Genomic DNA, 18,326 nt, shown 5'->3' on the forward strand with positions numbered 1-18,326 from the left:
TTTCCCCTCGCCTACTGACCCGGGGGGGGGGGGTTTTCTCCTTTGAAAGGAGAGAAAAGTACCCCGAAGGCTGCTTTTAATGAGCCCCGAGATGTATTTCATGACCGGCAGCCACACGTGGCCCAGCACTTAATCTGACACTCCTCACGCTGCGTTTTTCTCTAAAAGGACTGCCATCACCAAGGCGGTCCACCTGTGGCATGGGTGACTAAGTTCCTGGGTTTCTTGTCATCTGGGTAACTGGTGAGGAGGGAGGGCCCCAGGGCCCGTGCCCTTTGCAGCGTTTGATTCACACAAAGCCACCCGCGGTTGGAGGTGCACATGTGCAGTTGGTCCCATGTGTCCCAGGAGCTAAATCTGTCCCATCTCCCTCCCACTCAATTGTCACCAATGCTCCCATGAAGTGCAATCCTGTTAACGGCAGAGCCCTTCCATGGTGCCCTGTGCCCACTGGGCAGACAGGAGCCTGTGCCCTCAGGGAGGAGGGGGAGGAGCAACAGACCCCAGGGACCCACTGGGCCTGGGGCCGGGAGCCTGCAGGAAAGTCCCATCTCCTGAGCCTTTCTAACAGCCTGGCTGGGGGACATGGAGGGTTTCAGCGCACAGGACGAGCTGCCTCCAGTAGGAAGTTTGCCCACAGGTTCTGTGCCACAAGGTTTGGTCCGTGTTTGCAAGAATCAGCAGAAACACAAGCAGAGATCTAAACGTGTCTACCAGGAACCCAACTTCAACACAGCAGGCGGCACAGGCGGGGCCGCATCTTCTCATCTTACTGCTGTTTCTAGATGCAGAGGCTGCAATGCTCATCCCTTGTGCAGCCACCGCAGGCAGATGGGCGCTCGGCAGCAGCTCGGTCGGCAGCCACCCACAGACAGTACAACTCCCGACCTGGTGGGGATGGCGATCTCAGACACAGGCGTCCCTGCGTGTCACTGCACAGCCGCCGAGTGCCCCCCAACCTCCGACAGCCACCACACATCTCCTAAGGACAAAGGACACAGGTGGCGGTGGCACTGTCGAGGTCCCCACACGCCAGGATCGGGCAGGCACCAAGTGTGTCCCTGTGCACCTGGGGTGAGGGTGTGTAGACACTGAGGCAGGTGGCGGTAGCGTACGAGGCTTCTCGGAGGTGGAACCAGTGCTGCAGGCCCAGCCTCTGAGAGCTGCGGAGGGGCCAGGGCAGTCGGGGGAGCAGTGGACACATAGGCTCCCTGTCTTCAGCCTGGGGGACTGTGGCTGGGAGAAGGGGGCAGGGGAGGGGCAGTGGTCAGGTGGGAGGTGACGGGCTCGCAGGGGACACAGCCGGCCTCCTGCAGCTCCGTGGACAGTGCAGCATGGGGCCCACTGGCACAGGCCCCACCCCGGGGCCCAGGGGTTCTTTCCCTCCTCAGAGGCAGACAGACAATCAGTGCCTTTCCATTTCACCTTTTCTCCTCCCCCGAAGAAAACACCGGGAACGATGTATGTATTGTGCATACTTTCGTGGCTAGCTCTGCCCGTCTGCAAAGCCCTGCGTGGACCAGAGCAGCGTTTGGGTTTTCCTCTGCACCGGGGTCAGAAGGAGCCCCCCGTGGAGACTGCAGGGGATTCTGGGTCCTCAGCCCAGCTCAGGCCACAATGCAGATTCTAGACGCCACTGAGGGCCAGTGCAAGGAGGACCCGGGACACAGAGGGGCCGTGTCAGGGGGCCTGACACCCCGACTCGGAGCCTCGCCTCCCGCTGTGGGAGGCCCACTGAGGCCAGTGTGACTGCAGACAGGGAAGCTGGGCTCACGGCCACTCAGGGAATGTCCTCTGACCATCCTGGCAGCTGACAGTCCATTCCTGTTTTGTTGACGCAGACAAGCCCAACTGTTAGTTCACAGAGCCATGAAGTGCCTTCCTGCAAGGAGACCCCCTCTAGTGGGGATGGGCCGGGGCCGACCAAGAACCACAGGGTCCCAGGCCCCTCTCAGCAGACGGTCATTGCCCCGGATGCATTCTGAGGAGCATGCCTGTGAGGGGACGCAGGCCTCCTGGTCCAGTGTGACCCGTGGGCAAAGCCACCTGACTGGGATCAAAAGGCTGGGAAGAGGCTGCTGTCCCTCCGGGAGCACCCGGAGCCCCCAGGCGCAGCGGGGACGCACCCACAATCCATCAGTGTGGCCTGCCCCGGACCACTGGTTGCCGCACACCCCCTCCCAAACCCGCACGGAGGGATGGGGGCCCTGACACATGGCTTGGAGCTCGCGGGTGCCATGCACTGCTGTGTCTAGCCGGGCGGCGTGTTCTGGAGGGCTGAGCAGGGCCACTGTGTCGGGGTCACCTGTCACTCATCATGGCTGCACAAAGAGGTGGGGACAAGGTTTCATCCTGACCTCGGTCAGCAGAGGAAACCAGTCGGGCCGGATGTCTGCAGACTGTTTAAGGCATGGGAGTGTCAGGTGGCACCTGGGCCTGGGACCACATGGCCACTGTACCTCCCGAGCCTCTGCTTGGATCCCTCCACATGGGAGGCAGGGTGCTGGAGGTTCATCCACACTCGACAGTCAGCTACTGAGGCACGTGTTCTAGCGTGTCCTAAGAAATTAGAGTTTCCTGGTTTTCCACACTGCGGCCTGAAGGAAATGACCCTGTGAGGCCCATTTCCGCCTGGACATCCCCAGGAGAGCCTCACATCATGGAACAGCCCATAAAACATAGTCCCAGGGCTCTGGCATCCCCTCCGGGGTGCTCCCGACCTCAGGATGGCGAGGATCCCCTGTCCCTGTGCAGCCGGCTGCAGGTATGTCTGCATGGTACACTGGCCTCTGCTGGGCCAGGCCGGGCTGGTGGGTGGTCCTGAAGACCATTTCACCACCTTTCACGCCCGTCCCTCCAAGTGTGACCCTGCTCCAGACCTTTCAGCCCTCTGACAACTTCACGCAGAAAAACATGCAGCCCCTCTGAGAGCATGAAATCAGAAACAAAGGCGAGCGGACAAAGGGAGGCGAGCATGGCTGGCCTGGCCGGTGCTGATTTAAGCCACAGACAGATGTTATAGGGACTGATTCCAGAAACTCTGAAAGGAAAAGCTTGTAAAAGAAATGGGCCTTAAAAACAGTGCCTTCAACGGCTTTGTAAAGGGGCCAAGGAGCCCCCGAGGGTAAGCTCCGAGGACCTTCGGCAGTGCTGACCTGGGTGACACACTTCCTTTGGCCAGGGACCTGTTGGGTCACCTTGGATTCCAGACATAGGATGAAGACGTGCGTGGGGGCTTCCACATCCTGGTCTGACCTCCCGTGAGCGTAGCCTTGCCATCTGCCCACTCCTGGGCTTCTCAGGACTCTTGTTGAAACCTGTGTCATCATCTCTGAGACTTCCCTAAAAACCAGTGACAACCAAAGGACAGAAAAAGCCACGGCATGGAGGAACGTGACTAGCCCACGTCTGGCTGTGATGGCAGACTCACAGATGGAAGGAGTGAGGCTGGAAATGCCTCCAGAAGTCAGAAGGGGCTCTGCTCCCCAGGCGGTCACCGCCTCGTCCCACTGGACACAGAGCCTGGAGATGGTCAGTGAGGGGAGCATGTGCCACTGTGGGGGCGCCGGGTGGCCATGGGGGCCTGGACAGACGGGCACGGCAGCCTTCTCCTCTGGGGCCTCCCAGAGCTCTGTCCACTCATACAGGATTTTGCTCTGGGTCCATCCACCAGAAAAAACGAAATAGGGGACAGAACGGGCGTGAGCTCAGCTGTCTGCCACGCCTGAATGCTGTTGGCGCCTTAGGGCCAGTTCAGAGCCTCGCTCCTGGCCACAGCTCCCAGGCACACAGCCGAGTGCCTGTCACCTTCTGGGAGCACGGCTTCTCCATCAAACCCTGGAGACCGGACGCTGGGCCGATCTCCGCTGCCACCAGTGTGTCCTGGCCCCTGGCTGCACTTGGGACAGAAGGCATCTGCGGGCGCAGTAACAGCATGAGCTACTGGGGCCAAGCAAGAAGCTGCTGACAACAGCCTCACGCTCCAGGGGTACAGCACCCGGTTCTTAGCATGAGGCCTCTGGCTTGCTCTGTGCTGTGTGTCCGGCAGGGACCACTGAGGACACAGCCTGCTTGGCAGGTCCCACGGGGAGCTGCTCTCCCAGCTGGGCCGGACGGCCCTGCATGGCCAGGCTGTCCCACGCTGTCAACACCAAGACGGTCTGTCTCCCCTTTCTCTGGAATTGAGTCGGGGCCGCTGTTCCCCCCGACCCCCTGGAAATCACTAAGCTGCCCCTGAGCAGTGACCACCATGCAGTGAACTGCTAACCACGTAGAAAGCTCCTCACTGGAAAACCAGCCAAGGGCGCGTCAGGAGGAAACTCACCACCACCCCATTGTTCTTGTTATCCTGTGATTTTTGGTGAAAATCTAGCCATAAAATGTCTAAAAATAAAAAACGTCTCCATATAAAAGTCCCATCTAACATCTGTCATGCAGCAGGGACCAAAGAAAGGAACAGAAGGGTTTCCAACGATGATTTGCAAAGAAAGACCCAGCACTGTACCCAGGTCTGCCGTAACAAGCGAACGGACACATCACTACCTTTTAAATTTAAATCCTCCAAGTGATGCGGAAAACAGAGCTCACTCTAGAGGACAAGCATGGTCTTTTATGCTACAAGTCAGTGTCCCAGTAACGCTGACCATTAGGCCAGACTTGTGTCTTGCTGCATCGGGTTTGCCAGTTTCCTGAACAGACATTGCACCAGGCGGCCTGGCACCCCCGGAATGAAGGGGTTGGAGGCAGCAGCTCAGAAGATTCCTGCTCCCACCACCAGCAGCAGGGAAACTCCAGGACTGCAACGTGGGTTCAGAGAATCAGAAATCAGGTTGTGATAAACAGCCCTCCTTGTCCCCTGGACTCCCTTCTCAGTTCTGGGAACACCAGGTAAGCGTGATAGCCACGGTGACTGACTGTTTCTTGGTGACTAACGTCCTCAGAGATTATTTCAAGTCCTAGACGTACTCAAGGAGAAGAAAGGGGAAGAACAATCAGGAAGTCACTTAGTCAAGACTAGGAAACAGAGTCAGGGGCTTTCAAGCTCCCCTTGGTCACCAATCACCTGCAGATCTGAGGGAACGTGCTCTGACGGGGGATCCCATGGAATTCTCTGACTGTCCCCGTTGGGGCAGACACACACTGCACCCCGAAAAGTAAGTACCCAGAGGCGTCCACAGGCGGAGCGCGGTGTGCTGGGGACAAAGGTCCACACAGCCAGAGGACAGTGCTGCCACAAAGGCCACTGGGGGCCTCGCAGGGGGAAGGCCTCCACTTAGCACAGCAAGGACAACACCGGTGCCACACGAAGCCTGTGACAGAAAGGTGTGACTAAGTGACACGTACGTACCCGTGATCCCAAGGGAAGTCTGGCCAGTGTTTCAGCCTTCTTACTGTCATGCTAGGAGCACACATGAGTACATACATGCACTCACTGCACACGCAGGCACACACACGTGCACACACAGCCTCTGAGAAGCCCCGGGGAAGCCTGGCTGCTGCCGGGGTGGTGTGCCTGCTGGCTGCCCACACCCGTCGCAGGGCAGGGCTGTGAGGACCAGCACCTTGGCTGGAGACGGGGCAATCTGCCCGCGACAGAGAAGACCGTCCTGGGTGGACCTGAGAGCTGCGCGGTGGGGCTGACACGACGGGTTGCAGGAGAGAGCACGCAGGGTGAGCTCTCTGCCCTCGGGAACGGCGCCCGCTGCTTCCGGCAGGAACGGCCCAAAACCTCACCCTCTCCTTTACTCTGACTCCTCAGAGACGGCCCACCTTTCCTAGAGATTTTCCCAGGAGCAGGGAAACCTCTTCATGGTTGCTGAGAAAGTTTCTGTGGCCAGATGCGCTGACATCACTGAGAGCAAGAGGCGGGGCGGCCAGCCGGGGGCTGCTGGGGAGCGGGCGGCAGTTCATGGGAGGCGCTGTCACGAGGCTCTGTCAGCCTTGCAGGCGGCTTCGTCCTCTTTGTTCTGCATTGTGCACTGTTTGTCATTTGTCCGGAACAACAACACGCCATAAAGACCCTTTCATGTCCTGTCCCCAGACCGCTCCCGCTAACTGCCGACAACTTGGCCACAGGGGCGGCACCCGTCCAGGCACGCTGTGAAACCTGCAGCGTTTCGGAGCTCTCATGCCAGGAGAGCTCAGCCTATCTTTCTGGAAGGCGCCGTGGGGGCTTCCTGAGTCCTGTCCAGCAGATGCCTGGGAGCACGCAGCGTGGTCCAGGGATGGCTCCCAGGACTGGCACAGCCACGTGGCAGGGGTCTGTGCCTGCAGCGAGGCCCCGGCTGGGGGAACCACTGACACCAGGGCTCAGACCCAGCAGGGAGGGGAGGACACAGACCCTCACCCCCCTCGCTTCCTTCCACTGAGCAATTGCCAGGCTCCAGAGAGAGCCAAGGCCACTGTGCAGAGCCGTGTGGTGGCAGCAACAGTGGAGCCTGGTGGAGTGTGTGTGTGCAGCACAGACACTGTACCAGGCACGATTGCGGCACTGTGCCCCATGGGGCTTTGGCAGAGAAGACCTGCTCCGATCCTTAAAGCCCCGAGGGGGGCAAGAAGGCAGCGTCCAGCCAACCCAGAAACACACGCCAAATACCAGTGAGCACCGAGCTGGGCAGGCGTCAGAAATTCTAGCTCCTCCAACAGGAGAGGAGCGGAAGTCACAAATGCTTTGGTCTCTTTTCTTCTTTTTCTACAATTATGGAAATAATTCTTTTGACATCAATCTACCAGTTGGAAATACGGGCTAATATTTGTAAAGCAAACTTTCTGGAAGAAAATCTCCTCAAGTAAAACCCAGGATAGTCACCATAATTAGGCATAAAATTGTGGTTTATTTTTTGGTTGATTGTCACAGGACCTATATCAAAACAGACCAAATAAAGGTCTCTTTTTTTAAAACAGTAATTAAAAAGTAAATTTAATGACTTAATTTAATAATTCTATTATTGTTTCAAACCAAGACTCAAAAAACCAGGCAAATAAACAGACAAGTATGGCTTGGCCAACACACCTCACACAAGGTCCCTCAGGCAGCCCTGACCTCATCCATCAGAACAAGTCCAGTCCACGAGTCCACTCTGGAAGAGCGTCCAGAGCGGGAGGGAGGCCGCCACAGCTGCCAGGACGCTTGGCGTGCCAGCTGGGCCGGAGAGATCAGCGCAGACCTGTCCACGCTGACCCCCACTCCCGCTGCCAAACATCACGACTACTGACGCTTGCCAGGGGTTATGGAGGTTGGTGGAGTTGGGTGGCCCCGTTCCTCTGTCTCGTGGACGGCAAACTGTCTGGGCCTCCTGGGATCACTGTGCAGCCCTGGTCTCGTGAGGGCTTCGGCAGGGCACACCCCAGGCCGAGGAGTGGCAAAGGCACAGAGCCAGCAGCACAGCCACTCTGCCTGCAGTGCCCCCGACGGGAGCCGAAGATGGAGCCTGGCCTGGCCTGTGTCCACTGAGTCTGTGGGCCGAGGGGTCTGGGGTGTGCAGGCCTGGCTGGGTTTGGTTCAACAAGGTGACCGGGAACCAGATGCCAGCCAGCATGGCGTGTGGAGCTCAGCGTCAGCTCATGTCGGCCTTCTGATGGCTGTGCCCTTCCTGCCGAGTGGGGCTGTGCCCTTCGGGATCCTGGTGCACCCCTGGGGGGAGAAGTCCGGGCTGCAGGAATGTCTGTGGTCTCAGACAGGAGCTCACAATGCCAGAGGCCTGGCCCACTCACAGTGCCGTGACGTCTGCCCTGCCTCCCTCCGTCCTCCTCCACGGCCGGCAGGGACAGTGCTGGGACCCCCAGCTGTTGGGATAGTGCCTGGTGCCCCTCCTGCAGACAAGCGCCTCCCGGAGGACCACTGCTTCTAAGTCTGAGCCTCTCACAGGACCTGCTTCTCAGCGGGTCCACCTGGCACCTGAACACACGTGTACTTGTCAGTAACTGGCAACCGGATTTTAAAAATGGCGGCCAGCCTCCAAAAATGCATCCATCACCATCACTGTCGGGTGGTGATGCACGGCAGGTGGGCGTGAGGCCGGGCCACACAGAGACGGGAGCGCCTGGCACTGCTGTCACTCTTTGTCACTGCGGCCAGCTGAGCGCCCCAGCTGCCAGTTGCCACCGCGCAAGGCATAAAACATACCCTCTGAGCGATCCTGCCAGCAGGGCTGAGCGGAGGCTTCATTATTAATTAGTTTCACGATGTATGGCCCCTTAGATGGTACATGGTAATTGTGTTTAATTTGTGTATGTTTTAATTATGGCTTAGGCGGTGCCACATTTGATCACAGTATCGTCTCAGTTCTGCTCTATGAGCATGTTTGTATTAATTTGCATTTGAAATGCGAAGCTGCTAGTTCCTGGGGGACGGTCTTCACTTCACACGCAGCACCTCTGTCTGAGGCTGCTGCCAGGTAGGACCGGAAGCTTCCCTCCCTGCAAATGGCAGCAGATGTCCACCTTGGGCTGCCTGTGCCCTCCTGGAGCCCGTCCTGCTGCACTGGCAGGGGACAGACGCTGCCTCTGCTCACAGGCCCCTCCTGTCTGAGGATGGACTGAATTAACCCGAGGGTCGTGCCCGCCAGGCGCAGCCAGCACCCAGGACCAGGAGGCTGAACTGGCCGCTGTAGGGGGCTCAGAAAGGAAAACCAAAACCAGGCGTGGCTTCTAGTTGAGCCAAAAACGTAACCTTGGCCTTCTTCCTCAAGAGGGAGGTCACCTGCCACCTCTAGACAAGCAAGTACACTGTGTCCCCATCCCGACACCTTAGGCCTTCTTACCACATACACGACAGCACTGGCTAGGATGCACGTGGGCACCTGTCACGCTGCCCTGGGCGGCTGGACCACTTGTGGGGTGACCTGCCCAAGCTGAGAACACAGACTTTCCCAAGAATGCAGAGGGGACGCCAGTGTGGCCCTTCTCCCATCCCCAGGACCCGGTCTGCAGGCACTAAATGTGGGTGCCCGAAAGAGGGCTCCTGAGAGGGCTCACTGCTGAGGGAGGTCTGCCTGCCCACCCAGAAGGAGGAAGAGACAGTGCCAGGTGCAGACCCAGACTGGTTGGGGCAGCAGAGGGCCTGCTGAGCCCCTGGTAGGATGGGACAGAGGAAGCGGAGTCCACACCCCAGTGCCTGCCCAGGGCTATGTCTCCCCGTACACACAGACTGTCTGCCTGTCAGTGGTGGCCCCAGACCAGCGTCTGAGCCCCAACAAGACACAGGCCCCGCGCCTAAAAGGCCCCACCCACAGCAGGCCCCACCCTATAGGAGGCCCCACCCTCAGCAGGACCCACTCCTCAACAAGCCCTACTGGCCTCTGGATGACTGACACCAAGTCCCAGAGAAACAGTCCCCTTGGGCTCCTAGCACAGCTGTCCTGTGAAAGGGAAATGCCTCTGAGAAGGGCGTGTGCCAACTCCTGGGGAACTTTGTCTTACGTTGCCTTTCAGACTCTAGGGAGTTGGAGCAGAATTGAAAGGTGGAACTGAACAGGCAGATAGGGCGCTTGTGTCCCCCAGGACACTACTGTGTCCCTCAACAATGTCTCTCAGGCTATGGGGAGCTGGGTAGTGCCACCGGCAGGCAGACCACCGCCCAGGCTCCCCTGGCACCCAGGGCCATCGCCTCGAGGCCGGCAGGGCCGTGTCCACCCCTATCCTGAGACAGCACCGGCCCCCCACCAGGCGCACAGCAAATACTTGCTGGACAATGAAGAAGGACACCAGCACTTACAGCGGCTGATGGTGACACTGTGACAAACTTAAAGTATCCCAGCCTCCCAGGCCCAGAAAGTAGAGAGTGCACCATGGGGGCCACTGAAAAGCAGCTGAGCCTGCTCTGCCCAGAGGCTTCTTTCTCAACTGCCTGCTGCAAGGAGGAGAGGCCGAAATGTGAACGTGTGGCCAACAGACGAGCCACACGCAGCCTCCCAGGCTGTCCCACAACATTGCGGCCCTCGGGAGTCGCCCTCAGGGGTCCAGCCCAGAGGTGCTGCTAGTCACTGCGTCTGTGTCACAGAGAGGCTGTGACCGGGGTGCCAGCATCCCACGTGCCTCAGGGGCGCAACTGCAGGGATCCCTCATGGGGGCGACGTGGGTGTGGCGCCTCAGGTGACCCAGGTGGAAGGTGCGTGAAGCCACGGCCACCCTGGGCCAGGGCGCAAGGCTCTGCGCCTCACCCGCTGGGAGCGGCAGCAGTGCTTGGTGCTCCCTGTCACACCTTCATCGAACACTTAATGTGGAAGAAAATGAAAAGGACAGGGAAGGGCGTCAGAGGCCACACTGCGAGTGGCCGGGGCTGCTGGTGCTTGGCTGGCCCCGAGCCGGCCGTCCCGAACACCTTCCTCGGGTCTCCCCCAGGACCTGACCTCTGCTCCCCTGCCTGACTCAGCCTCTCGGGAAGGTCTGGACAGGTTTTCTTTGGTTTCCACAAAATCTCCAGTAACTGTTGTTACAGTTAGCAACCCTTTTAACTTTTAAGAAGTGAGCCACGCCAATGAACAAACCCTGACTTTCCACAAGAGGTGCTTCCTGGTATTTTAAAACTCAGTACTTAATAGGCAGCTTAACTAACGCTACCAAAATTAATCCCTAACAAAGCGAATTTGGTCTTTCTCATTGAATTTATTTTTACATCTGCTTTGGCTGAGAAACGTGTTCATAGTGAGTATTTAGTCCATGCACTGGTGGGAAGAGACGTCATCGGTATCAGGGGGTTGGAGAGTGTCCCCAGAATTCACGCCCACAGGCCTCAGCACGTGACCTGACTTTCAAGAAGGATCTTCCCAGATGTAATCAGGTCAGGGTCTCGACAGAATCATCCTGGATTTAGGGGGGACCTCATGAGAGAAAAATGAGGACAGGGAGGTGGGGGCGGGGGGCTGAGAGCCTGGGCGGCTACGTGCCCAGTGAGGCTCAGGACACTAGGAACCAGAAGAGGTGGAAGGACTGGCCCGACAGCCTCCACAGGGAGCCCAGCCCTGGACACCTTGACTTTGGACTTCTGGATTCCAGAACTGTGAGCGGACCGATGTCTGGTGCTCAGCCGCCCAGCCTGTGGTCACTGTCACAGGAGCCCAGGACACCACACACGCGGTTCTTTCTGCACAGTCAGGTCTCCAGTGTTGAGAACACTTATGAAATTAATTATCATTTTCTTGATAGGCCACGCACGTCTGAGGCTGAGGCAGACACGTGGTGACCTGGAGGTGACACAGGGGCCTCATGGCAGAGCAGCTGTCTGCCCGTCACAGGGTGTCATCCAGGGGGGTCACATGCTGTACTGGCACCAGCTTCCTCCCCGCTGCTCACAATTCTCAGGAACTGTTGGATCCGACGTTGGAAAAGGCGAGGGTTGTGGTGCCCACCTTCCCATCAGATGCTGCTACGCGATCCGGTGCCCATCGTGGGGCCACCGCCCAGCTTCCTGCGCTCCGAACGGACTGATGGTGCCTCCAGGGGGAGACTGTTTAATTCCAGAGGCAAAGTCTTCATTTGATCAGATGGCCCTAAAACTTTCTAAGCTAAAAACTCATTCCAGGTGTTTGCAATAAAAATCATTTCCTGTAGTTTTGCTTTACTTACTAGGAAACTGCAAAAATGTAATTCAAGTTTTTATTTGTCGACTGAATAGCCATCTCTCCATAGGTTTTAAAGAACCATGTGGATGTGAACCATCCAAAAATTAATGCATTTGTTTATTTACTGAGCGAATGATTCTGCTGGAAATGACTGACTTTCCCTCCCTCTCTGAAGGTGCCAGATTAACAGGGCAAACGAGGAAGCCCTGGGTCTGTCAAGGGCGCCAGTGCTGTCAGCCAGCACCTAACTCGGCCACATCAGCAGGTACGTCTGGTGACAGAGGTGCTGCAGCTGCCTGCTCAGAGACGCTGCTGTGGGCAAACCTTCTGGGGACCTGGCTCAGCCGGGGCAGGGGGAGGGGTTCTTTCGTGGCACCAGGCCCACCCGGACATGCCGGCCACTTCTGACGCTTCCCACGGGTCTCTGGATCTGAACAGAGGCGGCACCCCCAGGTCAGGAGGCTCCGTCCAGATCCGCCCAAAGTGGCAACCCCACCTTCCAGTGTGGTCAGCCAGGGCTGGGCCCCCCACAGCAACTGCCCAGCAGTGCAGCTGATAGAGGACAAGGGTGGGGGATCCTGGGGCCAGGTCCTGCAGGGTCACCACAGGGACCACCGCTGCTTCTTCTCAAAATCAGCTCTTTGTGAGAACTATATACTAGAAAACAGCATTTCAAAATTTCCTTATCTTTGCCAGTTAACTTTGATGGAAAAGTAATCAAATGAAGATGTCCTTATTTTCCTGAAGGAAAGGAAGAGAAAGCTGGAGGAACTTATTAAAACTTAGGTACCCATCAAATACTGATACTAATTGGTCTGGAACTTTCCAGGCTTGCAGTAGAGTCGGGATTCTTGAGGCTCCTTAGTCACTGTCCGAACAACGTGCCAGTTCTCAGGAGAAGCTGCTGCCAGCTCACAGACAGCCCCTTCAGCATGAGCTGAACAGAACTCACTGCTCTGTACTTGGATTTTCAAGGTGATGTGTGCAGGCTGCTTTGGAAAAGGGTCTCGTGCTTCTGCTAACGCAGGAAGCACGCACGTGCTGGCACCTGTCACGTCTCTGGCGCTCACCTCCGCCCACCCTTGATCTCTGCTTCCCCTTCCCGGGTCAAAGGTGCTGGGCTGCAGGCCCTTTACCATCAACCCTGACATCGTGGCCAGGCAGGCTGGGCGCCAAGCTTCCCGCACAGGTCCCAAGCCCCAAACGCAGAAGGACCAAGCAGCCCAGGCGCAGGCAGCACCGCCTTCGCCATGTGCATGGCCGGGGGCAGTGGCCGAGGGAGGTCCATGTACGCCCCAGGCATCACTGCCCAACTGCTGAGATCACCTGAGTAGCAGGACCCCTTTCTTTAAAAATTGGGACAGATCCTTGAGGGCAGGCCAGGCTGCTCAAGATGACCGGTCCCGAGAAAGGGGGAAGTGGGAGCTGAGTCACGTAACAAACAAAAGTGCACAGCATAGCTCACTAACGGGCTGTGGCCCCCCCAGGAACGCATGTTCCCTGACAGTACACAAGCTCCCAGCAGGACGAACAAGAAAACCCACGACTCCCTGACAAGTCGCCCCAACTGCACCAGCGAGCCAGGCGGGAGGCCCCCAGGGTCCGCTGCCTGCGGGCCCCACGCCCTCCATGGCTGGCCACCCAGCTCAGCACACTGCACACCTGTGACAACTACGACCCGAGTCCGGAGCTCGGCCCTTTTTTGTGACATTTGTTCTATCAGGAAGAAAAGGCCACTGGAAAACGTCTCTGACCTTTTGCTGACATGCAATCTGCTCAGCGGCTCCCGACTGATCAGCCTCGGTCTTCCGAGGACCCCTCTTTACTTTTCTATAAGGAGACCCTCCAGGTGAGTGGACAGCTACTCCAGGCACAGCAGAAGCCCTGGTTCCAATACCAGCCAGAAATGACCCAAGCCCAGGGACTCAAAATATAAAAATGTGGCTTTGCTAGTCCTGGTGGCCTACAAGTGATGGAGGAGCAGCCTTCCTCCAGGGGCCAGGCTCTGCGGGTGCCAACAGTGCCGGACACCCGGCAGATCTCGACTGGACGGGCACCGTTCCCAGGGTATCCACAGGCACAGGGCCTGGCTGTGCGCTACCTGACTGACTGGCTCTCCAACCTCAAACTGAGGAGAGACCAGCAGAATCAGACAAAGGGTTGTGTGGTCCCCAGGGGAACCCACGCTCAGGGGCTGCCCCTCCATGTCAGGGGACTGTGCTCTCCCAACGGTTACTGAGCACATCCAAACGTTTACACACGCACGTGAGGCTGGCTTGGTGAGGTGCCGCCAGCTTAATTAAATTAAAAAGAGGATTTCAATACAACATTACTCATTTCTGTCAACCAAAGGGAGCTATGGGATGATCAAAAGCCTGCTCAGCCTGTCTTTAAGAAATAATTTTCCACCGAAGACGGAAGATTAATGTCTGATGGTATTTGTAACTGAGACTACTAATGGGAAGATAATCACTTGGAGGGACTATCAGTGCTTCGTGTCATTTCTACCGTGGTCGCTACACGTGCACAACCCAGTGTGTGCCAGGTGCTGGACCGAGCCCTTGGCAGGCTTGCCTGGCATACAGCTGCCCAGGAGACACCAGGTGCCTGGATGAGAACCATGCCTCCCCATGTAGGTACAGGTGGCAGGTGGTGGGGTCTCCCCTTTGCTGCTGCCTTGAGAGCTGACATCAGCGCTGCAGTCCAACAGCCCAGAGAGCTGGGGAACAGTGCCAGCCACAGCCCCACAGCACCGCCTGCCTCTGCCCCACCGGCCCAGAGCTGTGGAGCACAGGCCAGCCCAATGGACCTTATCACAGGGAAGCCAGCCCCTGTGCCTGGGCCACCGGCCAAGGAGGTGACTCTCCAAGGTCACACAGGTGGGACCGGGCAGGGCTGCACTGAGCTCTGCCTTCCAACCTCAAAGCCACATGCTAGTCACCAGGAGGCAGGTTTCTGTCTGCACATGTTCCTTAGTAGGGACATCACGCCAGGATTCCGAGGGGACACTGGCCCTGGCCTTGTGGTACACCGAGGAGACACACACCGCCTCTAAGTTCCCCAAGATTGAGTGACGTGGATGATTGATTACATGAAACAGAATAACTATCTTGTAGACATGTGCAATGAGGACCAAGAAGCTGCAACACTTGATGACAACAGAACTTCCACGGCATGACATTACGTGCTCTGGCAGCTAGCAACAGCTGCAGAGTTCTGAGGGACTCCAATTCATCTCTGAGTCCAACAGTAGCCCCCATTTTTGACAGGAAGACCTGTCTTTACTAGGAGTTTTTGCCTGAAATGTAACCAGTGGGAAGGATGACACTGAACTTGCCCAGAAAGGACAACACTGCTTCGGAGGCTTTTCCTGACACAACAGAGCGCGTGTGGGCTCCAGACGGGGCTGGGCCAGGTGCCTACCTCCACCACGGACTTGGAATCCAGTCGGAAGTTGAAGTCACCGAAGACAAAGTAGGCCACTTTCTCGAATCGCTGGTCAATAATCCTGGGAGAAGAGAAGGAGACGGGTTACTGAGCGCGTCTGAGCCGACCGACCGTCTGCCATAGCTAGGCCATTGGCAGCTGTCCTCCATGCTGCCCAACATGCGTTTCCTACCGTCTCCCGCAGAAGGCAGACTTGCACCCCGACACTTAATTAGCACAGTGACCATGGCCACACGAGTCCACCAGACAGCAAGCATGTGACTCCCTCCAACACTCGTGTGTGCTGCCCACGTGTTCTCATCACGTTGGCCAGGTCTGCATGAAGCCACATTTGGAGGGAACTGTAGCCTGCACCAGGGGGAAGGGCTGGCACAGGAGAAGCCAGGACTTGGAGAAGCAGCCAGAAGCTGAAGCTGGTGCAGTGGGGGGACAGGGAGCCATAACTGCAGAACCAGCTCAGACTGGTCTTGTTTCTGACAAGTCGCGGAGCCGATGTCTGCCTCACTGGCCAAGGACAGCTTGTGAGCGCCACCACTACTGCTCCCTCAGGGACCCACGGATTGGGGCGGGTCGCTGTCCAGGAAGACCCAGTGCTGAAACCCCTTAAAACCCGGCCCCAAACCCTGGTGGGAGACAGGTTTGAGCCCGGCCTCCTGTGTCCTCCTGACCAAACTCACACATAAGAGCTCTTTCTTCTCTCAAAAGCCAGTCACAGTGTTGTCTCCATGCTTTGGGGGGCAAAAAGGGGGGTGGCAAGCACGCTCAGTAACAGAACGGGGGAGGAGTGAATGGGCAGGTGGCCCCGTAGTCCACAGGTACGCAGGCCACCTCCGCCTTTGGATGGTTCCCGCCAGTGGGGAAGGGACGCTGGAACTTGCTCTGCAAGTGTTTACATATTATCCCCATTTGGATGTTTCCAAGTTAGAAGGTAACAGCAACTGCATCCTTTTCCAGATATCGCCTTGCTTAAAAGTTTTCCTGCATATTCTAAGTCAATGACACTGTTTCAGGAAGATTTCCCCCGAAAAGCGTGTCCATGGCAAGCATCTGACAGCAGCCATGGCAGTGGCCTCCTTCACTTGGCCCTCAGAACAAGGAAGCTGTGGCACTGCTCACACACAGCCTCCACCACCCACCACTACTGTGTTTCCCCGAAAATAAGACCTAGCCAGACCACCAGCTCTACTGTGTCTTTTGGAGCAAAAATTAATGTAAGACCTGGTCTTATATAAGACCGGGTATTATATTATATTATATTATATTATATTATATTATATTATATTATATTATATTATACCCAGTCAATAAGACCGGGTCTTATATTAATTTTTGCTCCAAAAGACGCATTAGAGCTGATGGTCCGGCTAGGTCTTAGTTTCGGGGAAACACGGTACTCCTGATGCCAACAGGTCAATCGGTGAAACAGACGTGTCATCTGTGTGGAATGAAAGTCTGTGACCAACTTTCCCAACTTCACTGCCAAGCAGTGGCTTCAGCGACACACTTGCTGTGAAGAGCTGCAGGTGGGACCCCAGGGAACCCCGCTCAGACCACACCCCAAGATGGACTTCAAAGCCCAGTGTACTGGGCAGGCGAAAGCCCGGAAGCATCCTTACCCGACCCTCACAGCTTCCGGTACCGAGACCCGGCATGCCCCCAGCACACCGTCATGCCCGAGGGTGCGAACGCCAGGGGCGCTCGGGGCATTTATCACCACTCAGCCTCCCTCACTGCGTTCATCAGCTTGAGAAATAAAAGATGAAAGACAGGTGGGATCGTCTCACGCTTTACGCTTCACAAGGTGGGTGCTGTATCTTCTGCGGGGCTCGGCCGCCCAGGCCTGAGGACCCGCCTCCTGCTCCTGGACTCGGGTGGTTAGTCCGGCTCCCATGAGCGGAGCCATCAGGCAGCCCAGAGCTGCCGCTCACACGCGCAGGGGCTGCGACGGTGACTCTGCCACATGCTGTTTCACATGTGCGATCCGAGGGGAAAACGCTGTTTTTGTTTTGTGATCACCAGCGACTTCGACCATCTTCTCCCATACTTGTTGGAATCTGCACTTTCCCTGTTTCTACTTGTTCAGAGCCTGTTTTTCTGTTTAGTATATTGCCTTTTTCTTTTTGAATTCTAGGAGTTTCCCTGTCAATCATGACATTAATCCTCTTTCTTCTCAGTCTGTGGCTACCCTTTTCATTTTGTTTATGGCATCTTTTGTCATGTGTGTGTTTTAATTTTCATGCAGTCAAATACATCACCTCCCCTTCTGGCAGTTTCTGTCTTCTCCAGACCATTCCCCGCAGGGTCCCATCCTTTGTCTCTGAGGTGGAGGTGTTAGGCCAGCCTTTAATCCATCTGGAATCCGTGTGAAGTGGGGACCCAGCCTGTCGATTTCCCCAGTGGGACACTGGTGGGCATCACTTAGTAAACACACAATCCTCTTCCCTCTGAGCGCCTATGGCACAAAAGCCCCCAAATTACACACGGCTTTTTCAGACTCTTTCTCTTCTTTTCTGCCTATCCTTTGTCCTGTATACTGAATTAATCTGACTTCTTGTAAGGAAGCCTCTCTTACAAACAATTCTTTTAAAAACCACATCGGCTGCCTTCATCTTTCTCTTGTATATCAACTGCTCTGTCATCTAGCTAAAGTCCAGTTTTCCTTTTTAATTGGAAAAAGGAAAATTCTTGTTTTCCTTTTTAATTGGAATATCTTTTAATTTATATATTAATTTGAAGAGACAGGACATATTTTTACAAACTTATTAATTGTGCAGATGACCAGTCATTTCACTGCCTTGTTTTAAAATGACATCTTTCTGTAGAGGAAATACAGCTCAGGAATGGGGACAGCAGAGACACTGGCAGTCACGTGTGCCTGACAGCCCACGACGGCCACCATGCCCAGGACCAGCCACGCTCCCCTCTTCCCATCCACCCCCACGAGGAGCCTGCCCTCACAGGACTCTGTCAGCAGAAGGCTAGCTATCAATATCTCAGCCATCCTGAACAAAAATAAATACACCTTTTTCTGCTGTTAAACATCATTAGAAGAAAAACATGGTTCAGAGAACCAGTGTGGGCTCCTGGAGAGATGGACGGGTGTGTCCTCCCCTTGGGGACACGGGCGTCCTGGTCCCGCATGTTGTGACGGGTGGGCTCTGGAACCTGTGCACAGAGGAAGCCCCAGCTGGAAACGAGAAGATCGTGACATGCTCTGCTGTCACGAGGGGCCACCAGCTAAGGGCCCGTCCTTCTCACAGTCCCCACTGCAAGGGTGCTGCCAGGAGGCCCCTCACCAGCTAGAGGTGACAGGACAGT

At 56.4% G+C, this 18,326-nt stretch overlaps 1 protein-coding gene across 2 annotated transcripts in view; it reads right to left on the reverse strand.

Moving 5' to 3' along the window:
- The window catches only part of INPP5A (inositol polyphosphate-5-phosphatase A), a 163,029-nt gene that overhangs the window by 21,482 nt on the left and 123,221 nt on the right, over positions 1–18,326 (reverse strand). For both annotated transcript variants that reach the window (XM_033130170.1, XM_033130172.1), the window contains exon 9: positions 14,985–15,069. In XM_033130170.1, the coding sequence (XP_032986061.1) occupies positions 14,985–15,069 (85 nt within the window). The remainder of the gene's footprint in view (positions 1–14,984; positions 15,070–18,326) is intronic.

This window comes from Rhinolophus ferrumequinum, chromosome 16 (assembly GCF_004115265.2).
Source record: "Rhinolophus ferrumequinum isolate MPI-CBG mRhiFer1 chromosome 16, mRhiFer1_v1.p, whole genome shotgun sequence".
NCBI lineage: Eukaryota > Metazoa > Chordata > Mammalia > Chiroptera > Rhinolophidae > Rhinolophus > Rhinolophus ferrumequinum.